Raw genomic sequence first — 20448 nt, 5'->3', positions numbered from 1 at the left:
CAACTTATTTTATCACCTTCTGCTTTTGGTTGGGAAATGGCTGAAGAAATATTTCTGAACCTGGCAAGAATAATCTTTTGTCTTTGGTCAACACGCAGTAGAAGCAGTGTATACAGCTGAAGTCTTCAGTTGAAGTTTGTGTGTTTCTGTGCTCCAGTTTTAGGGAAATGTATTAGGGTCACACACACACAGTAGGTGTGCAATAACTAATACATGGTAATGTTGTCTGTGCCCCAATAATTGAGTTATTTAATGAGTGATTGAGTCAGATGCTTTTTTTGTATTTAAGGTATTTATTGTCCTAATAAGCTTATGTTTGTTCAGCCTTTGGTGCAATTATCCTTTTTCCAGTGTACCTGAGATAATATTGGTTAGAGTTACCAGAATCACCAAATAAAAATATAGTTCAACTTTAATTTCAGATGAATAATAAATTACTTTTTAGTAAAAGCATATTTTAAATATTGAGTGACATATATTTTTGAGAAGATGTGAAATTAAAATATAACTGGGTATTCTGTATTATATCCAGAAAACCCAGCATAAATGTAATTTGGTGTGTTCTCAACTTGCCTCTTACTTCATTTTAACCTCCTTTTCCCAACAGTATTGTCAGAGTAGGACTGATACAAGAAAAACTTAGACTTACCTCTTCACTGATTTTTTGATTCAGGTCAGTTCTAATTTTTGAGTGTTCTACTGAAAAATCAGTATTATATTTAATACTGGGGATCTGGAAGGAGGTTTGGTAATAGTGCACCTTCTGATCTGGAAGGGAAAAATGCATGGTTTCCTCTTTAGTTCACATGAGTTATATAAGTAAAAGAAACTGAGGGGATGGTTGCAAAAATGTCCTATAATTGTAAACTCCTGAGAATTAAACATTCAACAGCCAATACCTCCCTCTTCCTTTTTGAAGACCACACATTCTCGATCCTATAGTTTTCAGTTGTGTCCTGACATAAATGGACATCACACTTAGAATTGCTAGTAAAATAAATATTTTATTCTCAGTACATTGAGTAATATTAAACCACACAATAACACAGGATATAAATCTATGGCATTGGTCAAGAGATAATCTTATGTGAGCCAAGTCAAATTTTAAATGCTAGAAGCAATTTTTTATACACAAAGAATTATAATTTCTGAACTGTAGATAAATTTATGCAAATCAACATTACATTATGCAGTTTGTAGGTACTTATGAAAATTCTTGTTGCAGTGAAAATTGTATTCTAAAATATTAGAAAATATTAAAATTTTGAAATAATTGAATATTTAAACTTTTAAATGTAAAAAATACAATGAGATAGATTCTTACCAAATGCCAAAAAATACACTGGGAGACTGATGATTATTGCTAGAGCCAACACAACACCTGCAATGATAAGGGCAATCATCCATGGTTTCCAGGAATTTTTTCTTCTCCCTCGTATTGGTGGCCTTTTGAGACAAAGTTATATTTTATGAATTTAAACACTAGAATCTCACTTTCACATAGTTTTTGGCATAGAGTTTTTTTAAATTCATGGTTAGCTCATACTGCATTTGGTAACTTTTGAATATATTTTCTATAAAAATTAGAAAAATACTGTCAATAAAAACTCATTAATGTTTGATTTTATATCTTAATTTTTAAAAGTCAGAAGTATACTATAGTGACTACTGTTTCATATATATCCCAGTCCATTAACTAAATGTACTGAAATAGGTTTTCTTTGTAAATAGACAAATACCAGACATTTGGTTCATGTGCTTCAAGTCACCAGGAGCCTAATGGAGTGAGGACATATGGGCCAATCTGCTCATTCTAGCCTGAACAGACAGAAGCTCGAAGTTGGTACTGGAGAATCTGGAATGAGGATTTGGCCTCTTAGGGCTTTCTTCACACGTCTGTACTTAAATTCATAATCCCCATTTATAAAACAAGTAATCTATAATATACACAAAGAGCATCTACAACAGAACACATAGAAGAAAACAATAGAGAACAATAAGGAAGAAATAGTAAACAAAACAAAAAAGATCATGTAGATAATGAACAAACAAAGATAGCTCAGGACATTGGTTGGAGCCAGGAACTCCGTGGCATGAGAACCACTGGTGGTGTATGATGAATATCTATTTCATAGGGTTACAAGATTCAAGCCCTGGCTGGTGTGGCTCAGTGGATTGAGCGTGGGCCTGCGAACCAGACAATCACGGTTCAAGTCCCAGTCAGGGCACATGCCTGGGTTGCAGGCCAGTTCCCAGCAGGGGCCAATTCCCAGCAGGGGATGCATGAGAAGCAACCATACATTGATGTTTCTCTTCCTCTCTCCTTCCCTTCCCCTCTAAAGATAAATAAATAAAATATTTTAAAAAAGATTCAAACCTTTGATTTTTATAGATAATGTTTCATAGAATAAGGCTATATTTAGTTGCACAAATGATGGGCAATTTAAAGAAAAATAACAATGCAATAATCATACCAGTGGCATGCAAATAAGTCAAAAAATATGAAAGCTGCATCCAGATGCTTGACATTTGGCACACCTCTGTGGGAGCAGGAAAATGTGACGTAGCCCTTCTCTCCCAGCTTCAGGGCCTACGACCTAAAGACCAAGTGTGAACAATTATGGAATTGAGGCAGGCTAGAAGTAGACCAACAGAGGTTGTCCAGGAAGAGAACTGGATAGGAATATGGTTCTGATAGTTAAAGGAACTGCCTCTTTTTCTGATACAAGTACACACAGGAAAAAAGAAGAAGGAATTACCTCCCTTGATTGGCTGCTGGTAGTGTTAAGGTGGAAAATATAGGCCCCCTGCTAAATAATTGAAGATATGACTGAGGTGTGCCTTTTGGCATCAACAGTCTGGAAGGAGTAACAATGCCCCTGTATCCTTGTATCTAGGCAAAGAAGCTAGAAGCAGTTTCCCCACCCCAGAACCTGTAACGTGAGCTCCAATAAATACCTCATGTTGTATTAATTCTGAGTGTTGCTGTGTTTCTGGAAGGGTATATAATTACTCTGGCCATCTACTTTGGTCAGTGGCAAGACAAGAGTACTTGAAACAATCTGCAAATATCTGAAGTATCTTTAGAAAAGCTGGGATCCCACTGGGCACAGGCAAAAGCTGGTGAACATATTCATCACCTTTATTAATCCCTTTATTGATAGAAGATCATGTTCATTGTAGTGCAGGAGAATACAGCCTAACAGAAACTTGACATTCAAGCAAAAGAAAAATATAAGGGACCTCACCTTTGAGGTGTTCCTGCCAAAACAAAGATGAGCATGATAAGAGCTACCCACTTAGCTGGTCAGTCTAGAAAATCATCACAAAGAGTTAAAGTGTCTTGAAAAGTGTCTTCCTTTTAATCCCTCCCCTATCTTTGTTTATATTCTGAGTGGCTCATTACTCAGTTTGTCTTGTGGGGTGGTACTTCTTTTACCTCAACAGAATGGAATGAACTCTTCTTGCTCTTTTCAATGTCAGCCATTTCCTTTCAATAAACAATCTTTTACCAAGATACATCTTCAGGTCCTTGTCCCTTAGCTCTCCTGACACCTGTTATTTTTCCTCATGCTTTTTTCAAGTGCTTTATGTTACCAACTGTTGTCACTCAATGATTCAAGGATGAGGACAAAAAAGATTTCCTTCTGCCATAGACATGGCCACAGGATTTGAAGAGCTCAGGGTCTCTGAAAGAGGTTGTTCTGTATAGTGGTTAAGAGTGTGGTTTCTGCAGCCAGCTGACCTGAGTTCCTGCTCAGCTGCCCCACCATGGGACATTGGCAGTCCTTCAACCTCTTTGTGCCTCAGCCTCCTGATCTATAAAATGGGACTGATAATACACACCTCGTGGGCATTACGCATTCTTGCAAAGACAAATGAATGTATATATGTAAGAGCACTTAGAATGTGACTAAAACATGGTGAGGACTTATGAGTTTTGTTTATTTTATTATTGTATTATCAAAAGCAGCAGAAAAAGGATACTAAGGAGTGTGTGATGGAGTGGAGGGAGCTGATGGAAAGTGTGTGCTGGGTGGTAGATGTGCTGCTCTTGAAAGAAAGGGTGGGAACTGGTGCCCAGGACCTTGAAATTGGAGGGGCAACCCTGAGTACAAACTATGCACAGGCTGGGAAGCAGTGAGGGAGCCTAGCCTCCTGATGACATCCAAGGAGCTTTCCAAGCTTAGGGAAAGGGGGGCCACCATAGATTTCAAGAGTAATGACAAGGTTCAGAAGTGGGCATCATATAGTGAGCATACACTGGAGCATCTACTGGGAAACAGTTATGGGACAACAATAATTGATATTGAGAAATTTAAAACAAGATAAGATGGGTGAATCATGTAGTAGGGGTTTTAATTCACTGCCTAGGGAAGATAGAACTCTGGAAGCAATATGTTGTTATGAAAATTTCAGGAGGTGGTAATGTTATTTGTTATAGTAACAGTGGCTTAGCAATAATGATGATCATTTTAATTGTGCCACCACATATGAGGAGACTTTTATAAAATCTGTGCTGTGAGTAGGAAAGCTAAAAATTGTGCAAAAGATTAGAAAAACACTTGTGCTTCCTTTTACATTTTACATCTTCAAAAAACACACAAGCTGTGTGTTTTTCGCCTAAAATCTCACATTATGCAGATAAGAAAAACGTGTTTCATAAATGACATCATAATTGAAATACAATGAAAATAACTGACATTTTAGTTGTTGAAGAGTTCAAAGGAAATAATCAAGTTCAGAGAGTGCTATTCTTCAAATGTCTGTTCATTCATGCAAATTTGCACAGTGAAGTTCCATGAAAAGCTGTTCCTTGAAGGACATTTTAAGAGTCCTGAGGTACTTAAAACTCTTGAGGATCAAAAATAATGTGGATGCCATTGACCTGGGCTATGAAAGATAAGGTGAGTGTCCAAAGCAGTATTTCCCATCCACTTTGGTGAATATTGCTTCAATTTTATTGGTACATTTTCCTGATTTTTTTCCCTTACTAATGTTTTCCACTAACCATCACTTTTCCTTAATTATCTTTCTTCCTCCTACTGCTATTTAACAACATTTTTAAAAGATTTTATTTATTTATTTTTAGAGAGGGGAAGGGAGTGAGAAAGAAAGGGAGAGAAACATCAGTGTGTGGTTGCCTCTCATGTGCCCCCTCCTGGGGACCTGGCTCACAACCCAGGCATGTGCCCTGACTGGGAATTGAACTGGCAACCCTTTGGTTCACAGCCCATGCTCAATCCACTGAGCTACACCAGCCAGGGCATATTTAACAACAAATTTTGAACTCTCCAAGAAAGTAGGACTTGTTTTGAATGTTAATACATGCAAAAATGTATGAGCTACAAATCTTTTCTACTGAACAAGTCCTAATGCCACTTTGTCTGACAGTTGGGAAATAGTTTTTATTTAAAAAATAAAATTTAGAATGTGAAAAGAAAATTAAATTAGGCCTTTCTTGCGCAAGAAAGAAATATTGAAAGAACTATTTGATTCTGCTGGAGAGTCACCCAAGTGTTAGGATACGGAGAGGGATGATGGTAAGTAGGTGGCTCCCGTAACTTCAGTGAACAGTAACTGAAAGGGGGTTTTAGTATTGATTAAAATACACATTTGAGCTTCCAGAGACTTTTGGTGTTTCCTTACTGCCTTTCTTCTTTCCTTCCTATTCTCTTTTCTTCTTTTGTTCCTTTAACAGCTATATTGGTATGTAATTAACATACATCTATTTCACTCATTTAAAGTATGTAATTCAATGGTCACTATATTACAAAGTTGTACAACCATCATCAAAATAAATTTTCAAACGTTTTATCACTCCTGAATGCCATGGCAAGGTGTTATTAATTCTAAGGGTTACAGGAATCCAATTTTAAGTGTGAGAAGAACATGATATATTTTACATTTTAAAAAGGAGGGCCTTACTTTGCTCTGTTTAACTTACTTTCGGTCTCTTAATGTATAGTACTTGCCCTCACATGTGTTCTTCTGCCCTTACGTTCACCCCTGTTTAGCTTACAATATACCCTCTGCCTAAAATGTCTTCCCTTCCTCCATATCTCTAATCTCCTTTTCCCCAGCTGCTGGCATTTCCATTTCTCTGGAAACCTTTCACTGTGCTGCCTAATGCCTTCTCCTTCCTTTGGGGGCAGGCAGTTCCTCTCACAGTTCTCCCACCCCAGTTAGCAGCTGCCCTCAGGTTTCCTATGGTGCTTTTTGCCATCTATTTGGTCTCATTGGTCATGTTCTATTTCCTCTTCTGATTAATTGTGCCCATGACTCTGTTCTCTCTGCCTCAGTGGCTCGCTCTCATACTCTTGCTCTCTATCTCTACCACCAGCTTCAATTTCTTTGTAATGTAAATTTTTATTATCCAGCTCTTCAACTACCACCACTTATCTTTCTAGCTCACTGCCTTCGTGCCTGACTTCAGCCCCGCTGGGATGAATGATCCTGTCATTGTTTTACTGTCTCCCATCACCCTCTTGTTCACAGTGCTCTCTTCCTCAGGTAATCCCAGGGTCCCCCATTACACTCATCCCCTGGCATATGCCCCCAATCCTATTATCCTCTCTCTCTTAGTCATAGTCATGCAGTAAAACTCCAACCTTGGTTAAATACAACTTTATAGCTACTTTGTGTTCATACAAATGTAGCTGGGGAAAAAATGCTCACTTATGCCTATGCTGATGAGTCTCATTTTAAATGCAGGACCATTAACCTTAAGTTGGCCCTCATACTACTAAAGTTACTCTCTCCTAGTATGAGAAATAGAAAATTATTTTTTCTACCTTCTCAAGACTCTAAATACTTCCTTTTTCATCTTCACCCCCAGCCAATGGCCTTGATTCCATTTTACTGGGAAAATAGAAATGATCATAAAAGCATTCACAAGCTCCCACTTACCCATCTGCTACCCTGTTTTGCCTCATTATGCGTTATTTCTGTGCCCATGTTTCTCTGCCTTTCTTATTATTAAATAGTAACCTTTAAAACAGTGCTTAGCCAAAATTCTGGTTAATTTATTAAACTGACATCTGTTTTCTGAAAAGACAATGAATTTTAAGTAAAGGGGTTATGGGATATGGAGTGAAAACATTGGTTCTTGTCTTATCCTTCCATCTTCTTGTAATTGCCCAGATGGTTTCTTCAATATACCATTCAGTTGTATAATATGGTCTGTATGTGATCTATCATGTAGTAATAAAGTGCTCTGTGTTGCTGTTATCTCATGAGCAAGAAAGAGCCTCAAAGTTCCCTATTTATTATTATTGGGTTGCATATTACTGCATATATTGTGCACTATTATGAGTAAGGCTCTTAAGAAAGTATTTGATGATGATGCAGTGGTAAACTATTTTGTCCATTTTTCCATGATAATCCATGTCTTTTGGCAAACTCTCAAAGTCTTGAGCAGGAAATAAGCAATATTTCTCTCACATTAGATTTTTCCTAAACTACTTTGGTCACAGAAGCCTCACCAACTCTCTGAAGAGAGCCTGCGTGTGCGGCGGAAAGAGGATGGGTTCTTTCCAGATGGGATGCCTCTGTACTCATTAGTCATATAACCTTGCCTAATTTGTTAGAGCTGAGTTTATTAATTTGTGAAATGCGGATGATTCATCCAGAGACATAATGAGAACAAAAAGAGATAGTAAGTTCTCGCTCAATGTTAGCTATTGTTATCAGGCTTGATTGAAGAAGTGACTATGACTGACTGACTCTGCTAAATAAAATTATGTGGTTTGAAAATGTAAGCAGTAACTGCTCTGACCAAAGCAGTCCAGTCACTATGTTTGAATTGCAAGAAGTTACATTCATTTTGGAGATACCCATCTACAGGGTACCCAAAGGATCTCTGTCCAGGAAGTGCTCTTGTCCCTAGTTTTTATCACTCACCCTCACATTTCAGTGTCAAAATACCTGGCAGAGGATAACTATGTTACTTCAGTTAAATATAGATGGCATTTATAAGTAACTGATGAGCCATCTCAATTGTCAGGAGTTTTTTTTGTTTGATAAATCTGCACAGTGTAATCAGAGCCTCGAGAGGGTGGTTCTTGGGAGTCTAAGGGCCCCTGAAAAGGTAGGGAGTGGTCCTTTACTCAAGGTTGCCCCACCTTATTCCAAACAGGTTTGAAAGCAAAGGGTGAGGTGTAAAGGAATAAGGGTGAAACATAGGTTATCTTAACAACAGTAATAATGATGATGACAGTTTTCATTTACATAGCACTTTATAGCTTTGAAAGAGCTTTAGCATATTTTATATCACTCAAAATTTCTATAAGATTCACACGGTAAATATTACGTCCATTTTTAAACAAAAGCTAAAGTGATTTGCCCAAGAAATTAAAAGTACTAATTACTTGAACCCATCTAAGTCCCTTCTTTTCTATTTGTGAACATTTTGCTCTGTAGGACACTGGTTCTAATTAAACCACAGCAGTGACTGATAGGGCATGGCAGAAGATTAGAAGCTTGGAAACAGGGAGGTAAATTTTGCCAAGCAGAATTTTACTAAAAATAATTTTACTCTCAGCCAAGATCTGGGAGTCTGGAAGAGCCCCAAGACTCATAAAATTAGTACATGGTAGCACTCAAGAGCTCCTAGCACTTTGTGGAATAACCTTGGGATTCAAAGCCTTATAGTGGAGCTGCCCAAGAGACAATGTGGGAGAGGCATGCCTGAGTCACTTGGTGTATGAGTCTCAAGACTATGAAGTCACCAGCTGTCTGGACTGTGACCTTTGGGGAACCCCCCAAGAGAGGTGGTGGCCAGGAAATGATTACTCCCTTTGGAGAGATCCAAAACCCTTTGGTGAGGAGAGTTAATTTACTTATTAGCAGGAACACATAAACTATTCTACTGGGTTTCTTTTCAAGAACCTGGCTAGGAATCCAAGTCAAAGTAGTAAAATAAGCCCTTAGAAAATCACCTGGCCATTTGTTACACAGACGCCTCTGAGACAAGGGTCACAGTCAAACCCCACCACAACATATGAAACTCTCTTCCCAGTGGTACCTCCATTTGGCCCATTAGCGATGATAGCCTTTTACATTTCTTATCTTTTGTAGTTTTCATGGTGTTTATCTTAAATACCAGTACAGAGGTAAAAACAGGACTTGACTCTGGTCTAATAATACATAGCTATTAACTGGAGGAATCTTGATTCAAAGTTTGTTCTGACCTCGAACCCAGTACGTTTTTCTCTAAACTGCTCTTAATTTTGTAATGAAAGTATTTAAGTGAATCTGTAAATTGCTTTGGGTAGTATGGACATTTGGATGATGTTAATTCTTCCAATCCATGAACACGGCATATGTTTCCATTTATTTGTGTCTTCCTCGATTTCTTTCTTCAGTGTTGTGTAGTTTTCTGCATACAGGTCTTTTACCTCCTTGGTTAGATTTATTCCCAGATATTTTATTTTTGTTTTTGCTATATTGAATGGGATTTTTTTTCTTGAGTTCTGCTTCTGCTGCTTCATTGTTGGTATACAGAAATGCTTTCGATTTCTGGATATTGACTTTGTATCCCGCTATTTTGCCAAATTCATTTATTAGTTTGAGCAGTTTTTTGGTAGAGGCTATAGGGTTTTCCATGTACACTATCATGTCATCTGCAAACAATGACAGTTTTGTTTCCTCCTTTCTGATTTGAATGCCTTTTATTTCCTTTTCTGTCTGATTGCTGTGGCTAGAACTTCTAATACTATATTGAATAGAAGTGGTGAAAGTGGACAACCTTGTCTTGTTCCTGATCCTAGTGGAAAAGATTTTAGTTTTTGCCCATTGAGTATGATGTTGGCTGTAGGTCTTTCATATATGGCCTTTATTATGTTGAGGAATGCTCCCTCTATTCCCATTTTTCTGAGTACCTTTATCATGAATGGGTGTTGAACCTTATCAAAAGCTTTTTCCACATCTATTGATATGACCATGTGGTTTTTGTCTTTGCTTTTGTTTATGTGTTTTGTTTATGTCTTTGCTTTTGTTTTGTATTACATTTATTGATTTGTGTATATTGAACCACCCTTGTATCCCTGGGATGAATCCCACTTGGTCGTGGTGTATGATCTTTTTGATGTATTGTTGGATGCGATCAGAATGGCTATCATAAACAAAGAAACAAACAACAAGTGCTGGAAAGGTTGTGGGGAAAAGGAGACCCTAGTTCACTGTTGGTGGGATTACAGACTGGTACAACCACTATGGAAAACAGTATCGAATTTTCTCAGAAAACTAAAAATGAACATGCCTTTTGACCCAGCAATTCCACTCTTAGGAGTATATCCTAAGAACCCTGAAACACCAATCCAAAAGAACCTATGCACCCCGATGTTCATAGCACCACAATTCACGATAGCCAAGAATTGGAAGCAACCTAGATGCCCATCAGTAAATGACTGGATCAAAAAACTATGGTACATTTACACAGTGGAATTCTATGCTGCGGAAAGGAAGAAGGAGCTCCTACCCTTTGCAACATCATGGATGGAACTGGAAAGCATTATGCTGAATGAAATAAGCCAGGCAATGAAAGACAAATACCATATGATATCACCGTTAACAGGGATCTAAACAAAACAAATAAGCAAGCAAAATATGACCAATGACACTCAAATACGGAACAGGCTGACAGGGTCCAGAGGGGAGAGGGGAGAGAATCATAGGGGAAAAGGGGAAGGACTCACATGAACAAGTATAAAGGACACATGGACAATAACTAAGGGTGGGGGGCAGAAATGGGAGGGAGGAGGGGAGCATGGGGTGGGGGCGGGCAGGGTTGGGAATATAAGACAGAAAGCTGTACTTGAACAAGAATTAAATTAAAAAATTATTTTTAAAAAAGAAAGTATTTAAGTGGTCTGAATTTTAATCTATTAGTTTTTTGTAAGAAAGAAAATTGTCAGAGAGGACATGAATATTTGACCAAAGAGTCAGTTTTTGAGTTTGAATTGCAAGAATTATAGGGGATTCCATTTGTATAAGCTTGAAAGGATTGGCAAATACATGTAGAAACTATCAAGACAATAATTACTTGTAGTAATTATAAAAACAACAATAAAATTTAAAAATAAAATTATTCATAGAATTTCCCTGCCTTGTGATGTATTTTCATGACTGCTGAAGCATATAAATTGCCCTCTGCAATAAATGAGCATTTGTTTTCTAAATAAGGGCTTGTAATTTTGCATTTTTTTTTTGGAGATGCCACCCTGGTCAGAAACAGAACAAAACAAAACAAAACAAAACAACAACACACCTCTTGCATTAACTAAGCAGGCATTCTGCATTGTTAGTCTGATAATCCTAGACTGGCTCTTTCCTATTTTCCTACTTACAAAACATGTACTCAGCTTTAAGACTTCATCCAAGTGCTCTATTAAAAGTGTTTGTTTTCTCTCATGCTTGAAATTAACTGTTCTTTCCTTTTGCTTTTATAGTGTATTCCAAATTTCCATTGCAGTCATAACAATTTTGCCATAAGCACTAATAATTCTAAATCGATTTTCTTAAATTTTAAAAATGGACTCATTTTTAATATAGCCAATTCCTAAGCAATAATATTCACCACATACAGAGCTTATATAGTAGCTTCATTTTCTTGAATATACTTTAAAATAAATACTACATAAAATCCTTTCATATATCACCAGCAGTATGAATACTAGTCTTTTAGGTAATACTGTTGAAATGCATTGATTATACCTGTACTTAACCTTCATTCAGTTCTAAATTGCATTATATTTGTTATCACTCACTGTTCTTTTTCTTCCCCTTGCCAGCAATCACGTTTCCTTTGTCCTTCTACCACGTGCCCAGTTACAAGTCTTGTCCTTGGTAGGAATTGAGTACCTTTTCTGATGTGGTTGAAATGAAGTAACATTGAGCCCAACTTATTATTATTTAGATACTTGATTGGCATGAGAAACATTTTTAATATTCACTCACTACGTCCCCTGTGCATGAACCTGAAATGCTCTGTCTGGTTCATTTGCCAAACCTGAGGGTCATGATTATATTCTAACTCACTGATATGTCAATACAGAGGGAATTGAGAAAAAATTTACTTTCAGATTACTAATAAACTGGAAAATAAATTATAGCCTGGGCGATGAATTTGTGAAACAAGATTAATGGTGGATGAATTAGACAATTGTAATTGCAGATTACAAACTAATCTTTTATATGTCTCTAAAATAGAATAATTATTGTACATTACTTACTCCTACAAGGACATTTAAGTATTGTACTAGGTCAATCTTCATTAAGTGTATATTTAAATTCCATGTGAGGAGGAAAACTCTCCTTATAAAACTGCTTTATCTCTATAAAGTGTATAATTTTCACTGTTTTATTACATTTCCTTGTAAAGTTTTTGGAGCTAAGAAATTAGAAATATTATTTACATGTGATTGTTATTATTTATTAATGAGATATCTACTTCCTAAAAATGACACATGGAGGCAGAAATCATCAAGGGAAACACTAAACAATTGGACTACTTTTTTTTAAAATAAAGGGAAAATCATCTGTTTATCAAATTTTCAAAAGAAAAGCCAAGTGGCATATTTTAAGTTGTATATTTACACATATGAAAAGAAAATTTAATTTATCAACATGAATACAAAGCCATTAAATATGCATTGCTTTTAATCTAGCAATTTCACATTTTCATTTAGAAATGCCAGGTCTGTACGAAATGCATCATTGCATTTTCAGCATGTGGAATATAGTAGATGCTCAAGAATATTTTTTTATATTGAAGTAAAAGGGAGAGGAGAAGACTTGGAGAAGAATTGTAAAGAAATCTAAGATGTAAGATGTGGTCAAAGACTGAGGAATCCTGAAAACCATGGAAAAACATAAGAAGGAAAATAAATGTAATATGATAACAAAGAATAAAGAGTATTCCAGAAGGGATTAACCAGCGTGTTAAATGCTACTGAGAACTCAAATATGATAAAAGTTTAGAATACCCATTGGATTAAGCAATAGTGAATCACTGGTGACCACAATAGCAAAAGAAACAGAATAGTAGAATTATAAACCAAATGTCAGGGGGTTTGGGGAAAAATTAGAAGTGAGGAGATGGGACAGTGGATATCAACTATTTTTTTCCATGAATTTGACTATGAATAGAAAGAGAGAGACAAGTCATATGGGGTTAATGGAGGATTTTTTTTTTGTCCCTGTGAAAGGGACAGTTTTGTGCCTTGTGAAAGGGACAGTTTTGAGTATAGTTACAGTAGTGTGAATTAGCCAGTAGAGACCCTGAGGGTGAGAGGAAGGTTGGGTTGGGAGAATATTTGAAAGATCATGGATTCTAAACTATTAGGTTCACACACGTGAAATATACTTGTGTAGGTCAAAAGTGGTAGCAATGCCCTGGCTGATGTGGTTCAATGAATTGAGTGCTGGCCTGCGGACCAGTCACCAGTTCAATTTCCAATCAGGGCGCAGGCCTGGGTCGTGGGCTAGGTCCCCAGTAGAGGGCACATGAGAGGTAACCACACATTAATGTTTCTCTCACTCTTTTTCTCCCTTCCTTCCCCCCTTTCTAAAAATAAATAAATAAAGTCTTTTTTAAAAAGTAGTAACAATGGCATTTTCATATGGTTCAACCTAATATAGGAGAACTTGGACAACTGTAGGCATCCTTAGGTTTGTTGGTTCCATGTCAAGAAGTTGAAGAAATTCTCATCTAACTGATCAATCACATTATCTCTTTGAAGTAGTTGAAACATGAGATGGCTCACGGTGAGACTAGGAACTTTGAGGAAGCTAGAGAAGTTGAAAATAATCTTGCGGAAAATCACATTAACGTAGGTGGTATAGTAGGAATAGTGTGTAAGAGTGGAAGGGTCAAACGAACTGGCACATCCTGTACATTTGTGAGATTTTCTGTACCATGCCAGAGTGGTATGGGCAGAATGAGTCATTGCTCAGGTAGTTGTATTTTCTCTAAAATTTATCCAGGTATAAATGATGAAAAAAATATGGGACAAGAGAATTTAGTGGAGTTTAGAACATCATTAAAAAGTGGTTGAAATGGTGAAGCTAAAGATCACAAAAGAAACAAGATGAGCCTGGATGTGTGTGTATGTGTGTGTATTCGGTGGAGATGACAACTGATGGATGTGAAGAATACATAGAGTGGAAGAGCTATTGGATTTTTTAAAATGAGGCATTCGAAGTACCTAAGTCTGTAAGAAGGAAGGTTAGGATAGTGATAGTTGTCCAAAGTTATGATTCAGAGGGAGTAATTCCAAGTCATGACAAAGTCTAGGGTGTGGACATGAAAGTAATGTTTGAAAAGAATTATAGAGATGAGAAGATCAAGAAAATAAATGTCTAGGATGTTGAAGATCAACCATATCGGCTCTGATGCAACTTCAACTAAACATAGGACTTGGACTGTAGAAGGAGATAGGAAAGCAAGTGTCAGCCTTTAATGAATTAGGGCATAATTACACCTCCATCAGACAGTGATGAAGAAGGAAAGAGGGTGGAGAACAGGACTGTGAGAGCCTCAAAGGAACAAAGCAGTTTGAGGGTGTGGAGAGCAATGGTGCCAGGTGGCATTAGGGAGTAAGAGGAAAAAGATGAAGTCTTCAATAATAAACCCTTTACTTGAAAGGGCTGTAAATATGCTATGTCCTGAGGGGGGGAAAACTATATTTCAATTTCTAGGTATATAGGAAATATTCAACAAATAAAATAGAAGTTTAGGATGTACAGTAGCTTGTTAATTAATGGATGACTTTCCAAAAATTGTGAAAGTGCAGAAGATAATTTATTGTACAAAAACTGCTCTGTGTGCAGAAGAGAAATGTTCATTATTAATGTGTTGTTTACAATTTTAGCAAGGTTGAAGAATAAAAAATAGAGCAGGCTTAAAGATAATCTATTATAACATTTTCCTGTAAAAATACTTAACTATATATAAAACAGATATGTTTTTATCTTGCTAATCTTATTTTTAACAATATGTGATAAAACATAAGTGTATACATGTATATATATATATATATATATGTAGCATAATATGTGTGTATGTTCTGACAAAGCTTAAATTGCACTTTTAAATTTGGAATTATGCTGCTTTAGAGATATGCTTACTCATTCTAGAGGACATATGTCTTTTTATTTTTTTGTATCTGGTTCTAGTCCTACATTGTCAGTACTGAACTTCTAGAGCCCGAGACACTATTATAGGAAATGAGATCAGGCTTTCATTTAACTTACAACTTTGGTTTACAAATTAAAATCATTAGGTCCTAATGATTTATTTTATTTTATTTAAATAACTATATATTTTTTTCTTTATATGTTTTCACTGGACAGAGTCTTTCTATGCTTATTGCTATAAGCATATTGTTATAAAACTCAAACTTGATTTTGACAATAAATATGGGAAATAAGTTCAAGTCCAATAATGGTTGTTTCTGCATGAAAGACTCCAGAGCTGGAGTTGGGGAGTTGGACAAACAGATGAAGGTGGTCAAAGGGCACACACTTCCGATTATAACATAAGTAAGCCATGGAGATGTAATATACAGCATGGTGACTAGTTTTTAATAGTATATTTTTCATTTGAAACTTGCTAGGAGAGTAGATCTTAAAAGTTCTTATTACAAGAAAAAAATGTTACTATGTTTGGTGACAGATGTTAACTAGTTTTTCTGTGGTGATCCTTTCACAATATATATAAATATCGAATCATGTTGTACACCTGAAATATAATGATACAAATCAACTATATATCTCAATTAAAAAGACTCATATTTCTGTGTCAGGCAAAGAGAAATGTAAAATTATTCAGAACCTCATTGCAGAAACACAATAATCCAAGGAATCTATTTCATAGTTATTCATATTTTGGAAAAATCAAAGACTAAGTATTATAAATCTATTTATATTTATGAGGGGGATGCCCCCAAAGCAGAATTATCTTCTGGAGGGCGGGCCCCTTGTAGTACAGTCTTCCCCTGCACTATGTGAGTGTTCTGGGAACCCATCTGTATCAGTGTAGCCGCTGGCATTGCCTTGAGAGACTGAGTTTAGCTTCAGTGAATTTTTTTTGAAGACTCAAAATGTTTGCCCATTTCATGGTGGGTGATTTTTGAGTGCATGTGTCCACACCATGTTGAGTGTTCAGAAGTTTTTGGCCAAAAATGACATGACCCCCATCCGCCACCCTTCCTATTCACCTGATCTGACCCTAGCGATTTTTTTTGTTTGCTTCCCCAGATGAAAAAAGTCCTTAAGGGGAAACGTTTTGCTAATGTGGAAGTGGTGAAACAACAGCAAAAAAAACCAGAAAAAGCATTAAAAGGCATCAAAATTGATGAGTTCAAAAACAGTTTTGAGTCATGGAAAAATGTCTCCATAGGTGTATTGCATCAAATTCAGAGTACTTTGAAGGTGACTGAAGTTTAAACATGTAAGAATAAATACATAATTTTTAAAAAACAAATTCCATTTTGGAGGGTGCCCCCATATTCATATCATGATACCTCCATAGAGAGTGGCTTACTGGAAAAGTAAACTATTTCAGTGTAAAAAGAAGTCTTTCAATGTGTTAGGAAATCCTGTTAAGTCAAATGGAGAACATTGAAACAACCAGTAGGTGATGAGTCATTAATCAGAAATCATTTGGTCCTAAACAAATACAAGCAAATGGTTCAACTAATCTACATGTGCCAAGCATTCTATTAGATACTGGCATGCACAACAAAAAATAAGGTATACTTCCTTTATGTTACTCACAAGTGACAAGAATTAATAAATTTTTATTTAGGTATTTCAAATTGTGGAAAACCCTCTGACTTTATTAGACTGAGGCACGGATTATCAACTGAAAGAGTAGGGATTGCTTTTCAATATCACCTACCTACTCATCCCTCCATTCTCATCCTCTGAGTGACAAAGCCAAGTAATACCAAAGCAAAACAGTATAAAATAGTTATACTAATTTATCTTGATATAGAATGGAATGGTAGAATTTTCAAGGATTTTGGACCTGCAGGGGACAGTTTTGAAAATCTTTAAAATAGAAAGTAATAGATAGGGTCCTGGCTAGTGTAGCTCAGTGGATTGAGCACCAGCCTGCAAAGCAAAAGGTCGCTGGTTTGATTCCCAGTCAGGACACAGGCCTGGGTTTCAGGCCAGGTACCCAGCAGGAGTCTTGCAAAAGGCAACCACACACTGATGTTTCTCTCTCTCTTTTTCCAGCCCTTCCCCTCTCTCTAAAAATAAATAAATAAAATCTTGAAAAAAAAAAGAAAGTAATAGGAATGAAGAGACCAAAATGTTTTTTTGGCCTATTACCAGATGTAGATCTTTTGCTTTCCTCAGATTTTTATTTCAATCTGTTTTTTCTATTTCTCTACCTCTGTCATTTTTATTTCTGTAGAAATATTTCTATTAAAATACAAAAATCTTATGATTATTTATTTACTTCTCACTTTTATATTCTCACGTACAAATTGTTCTTATATTTTTTCTAAAATTTTATTTTAAAAAGCAAAGAATTTCTCAAAGGACATTAAGTTTTGGATATATCTTTTGCAGTTTTAATTGTATTCATCAGTTTCAAAACATGGGGTTAAAATACAATACTTCTTACACAATTTGTGTATTTCCTCCAATTTCAATATATCAATTAAATGCGTAATCTAGGCCCTGGACAGGTAGCTCAGTTGGTTAGAGCATTGGTCCAATACGCTGATGTTGTGGGTTCAATCCCTGGTTAGGGCACATAAAAGGCTCAACTAATGAATACATAAATAAATGGAACAATAAATCAATCTCTCTGTAAAATCAAACAATAAAAAACTCAAAATTTAGGAAGATTACAAATAGCATTATATATTCTAAACGCTGGATTGAGAGTGAGAAAACACTTTTTCTCACCCCATCCTTCCCCTATTACAAACTTACAATATTTTATTACCCTAGGCTCTGTATTTTCCTCTTCTCTGTCATTATCTTACTCTTACATTAAAATCCAACCTGACTCTTTCAATTAAAATCCAACCTGTTAAACTTTTCAAATCCTAAATATAAATTTGTTAGCATGGTTTCTTGGAATAAAAATATTATAATTATTTTGTTATTATTTTCTCCAATAACATTAGGATAAAGAACTATTAAATTCCCAATTCAGAAGAATTGCCTTAATGCAAACCACAGTCTGAAACGAATCTTTTTAAACATGAAGTAAAGTTAAACTTACTGATACATCATACACTGTTGAGAATGCAAACTCCTCCACCTCCGTGCTGTTTGTGATTTCCCGTCAAATGAGCAGCATCCTGGCATTCTTTTCAGACTTGTAAGCTGACTAAAGAGAGACTGCTTAAGGATTTAAAATAAACTAGTTTGACAAGTTGGGATGGGTGAACTCTAACCAATACTATGGTTTAGGTGAAGAATCACTTGATAAGCCTTTATTGCGGGAAAAATTTCCTGGTTCTGGCTAATTAAGTGAGAAACAACACCATGTTCTAGCCTAAGCAACACCCTTGAATACTTTGCAAGGTTTGTGTTTGACTTCTAAGAGGTGGCTCTCTTTTTTTTGAGTCAGAACAAGTCTGGTGGTGTTCAGGCCCTGTATTTCATCTCTTTCAGAGGCAAGATCAGAGGTTTTCAACAAGCATTTAATACTCTTGACTTGCTTTTCTTAGTGCAGTGCTACATGTGTTCATTATATCTGGCTCAGGAATTCATTTGCCTCTACTCTGAGGTGGAATCTGGGTTTAAGGAGGGAAAATGAGAATGGATTTGTGCCAACTGTTATTTTAAAAGGCTTCACCCGCTGATTGTCTCTGCTTCATGTGCTCTCATTTGTAGTCATATTGTTCTACCTGCCTTGACTTTGAGTTTTCTGTTCATCCAATTCTTTCCTTCCCATCGTGTCTTTGCCCGCATGCTTATAATATCATTTCTTTTATTTATAGCACAGTTCTCGATTCCAAGTCGACCTCACTGTTAAGTTTCAAGTCATTTATTCAGACTGTCTACACAGGGTATGTAGACTCTGAAGATAACTCCTCCAAGATATTTTTTCTTTAATTCCCCAACTTTTATACTACCTGAACAGTGCTGAACCCATCCATGCCTTCCCTTCAAGCATGAATCTAGTTTTAGTTTTGCTGACTTTCAGGTGTATAGATCCATTTATCCTGTTAGATAGTGAAATATTTGAGGCCAGAAACTGTGGTTCTTTTTTTTTCATTTTTTTCTTTTTTTAATTGTTGTTCAATCACAGTTGTCCCCATTTTTTCCACATTACTTTCCCCTGCCCTTCCCAACCCCCACCCCCCACATTCAATTCCCCCCCAGCCTCCCCTTCCCACTTTGTCTTCATCCATAGGTCCTTTATACAATTTCCTTGATTTGACCCTTCCCTTTCTTTCCCATTACCCCGCTCCCTAGTCTCTGGTTCTATTTTGCTTGCTTGTTTGTTTTGTTGATTAGGTTCCACTTATAGGTGAGATCACATGGTATTTGTCTTTCGCCACTTGCCTTATCTTACTTAACTCCTGCCCTTCAGGAGGAGAGCGTGGATGGAACTGGAGAGTATTATGCTAAGTGATGTCTTTTTAAATGCATGTGCCAGCACCTCTGCAAACACTTGACATCCAGTACTTAACTGAGTCTTTCAGTTGATTTGACAATCAACATTCATATTCAAATTCAGTCCCTTTTTGTTTTGGAAAAAAAAACAGTTTGGGGCAAAACAGGAACATATAATTAATAAATGCACATATAAAAATGTTCAAATTGGTTAATAAATAAAAATTCTATACCTTTGTCAAATTTCTATTCATGTATAACAAATTATAATAAACTTAGCTACTTAAAACAACAGCCATTTATTATCTATTGTTATTTTGTAGGTTAGAAATCTGTATAAGCTCAATTTTGTTTTCTGTTTAGAGTCTTAAGGCTGAAAACAAGGTGTAGATTCATGTGGGTTCCTTTCTGGAGGCTGCAATGAAGAATCACTTCCCAGCTCATCCAGGCTGTTGGCAGAATTAAGTTCTTTGCAGAAATATTAAGGTTCCTATTTCTTTGTTGCTGTCAGCCTGGGCTGACTTTGGCATCCAAAGGCTACACATTCCTTGATACCTGGTTCCTTCTGTCTTCCAGCCAAAAATAGTCATCTTCTTGTTACGGAACAAGGGTCCGGGGGGGGGGCAATTCTTGGCCCACCCAGGGATGCCAAAAACTGCTTCAGAAAACAGGGGCCCCTCCCAAGGACAGTGTACTAATACCTACTGGGCTCTTCTCTTCACCGCCAATTGGAAAGACATCTCTCAATGCCAGAGAGTTGTGAAAAGGAAACAAAATGTTTATTTAATGCTATTCAGGCCTCGTGCTTTCATTAAAATATCAAAGTCTATACACCTACACACACACACACACACACAC

General features: G+C 36.5%; 1 protein-coding gene across 1 annotated transcript in view; it reads right to left on the bottom strand.

The window, feature by feature from the left end:
• LOC118984234 (transmembrane protease serine 11G-like) overlaps nucleotides 1-18402 on the bottom strand; it is a 32442-nt gene extending 14040 nt beyond the window's left edge. The window contains exons 1-3 of the mRNA XM_037042035.1: nucleotides 18248-18402; nucleotides 1325-1446; nucleotides 650-768 (exon numbers count right to left, since the gene is read on the bottom strand). Coding sequence (XP_036897930.1) covers nucleotides 650-768; nucleotides 1325-1446; nucleotides 18248-18333 — 327 coding nt within the window. The 5' untranslated portion in view covers nucleotides 18334-18402. The remainder of the gene's footprint in view (nucleotides 1-649; nucleotides 769-1324; nucleotides 1447-18247) is intronic.
• Nucleotides 18403-20448: the final 2046 nt, after the last annotated feature.

Source organism: Sturnira hondurensis, unplaced genomic scaffold (genome assembly GCF_014824575.4).
Source record: "Sturnira hondurensis isolate 20B ecotype Veracruz unplaced genomic scaffold, ASM1482457v3 Scaffold0000566, whole genome shotgun sequence".
Classification (NCBI taxonomy): Eukaryota; Metazoa; Chordata; class Mammalia; order Chiroptera; family Phyllostomidae; genus Sturnira; species Sturnira hondurensis.
This window is presented reverse-complemented; position numbering and strand designations above follow the sequence as displayed.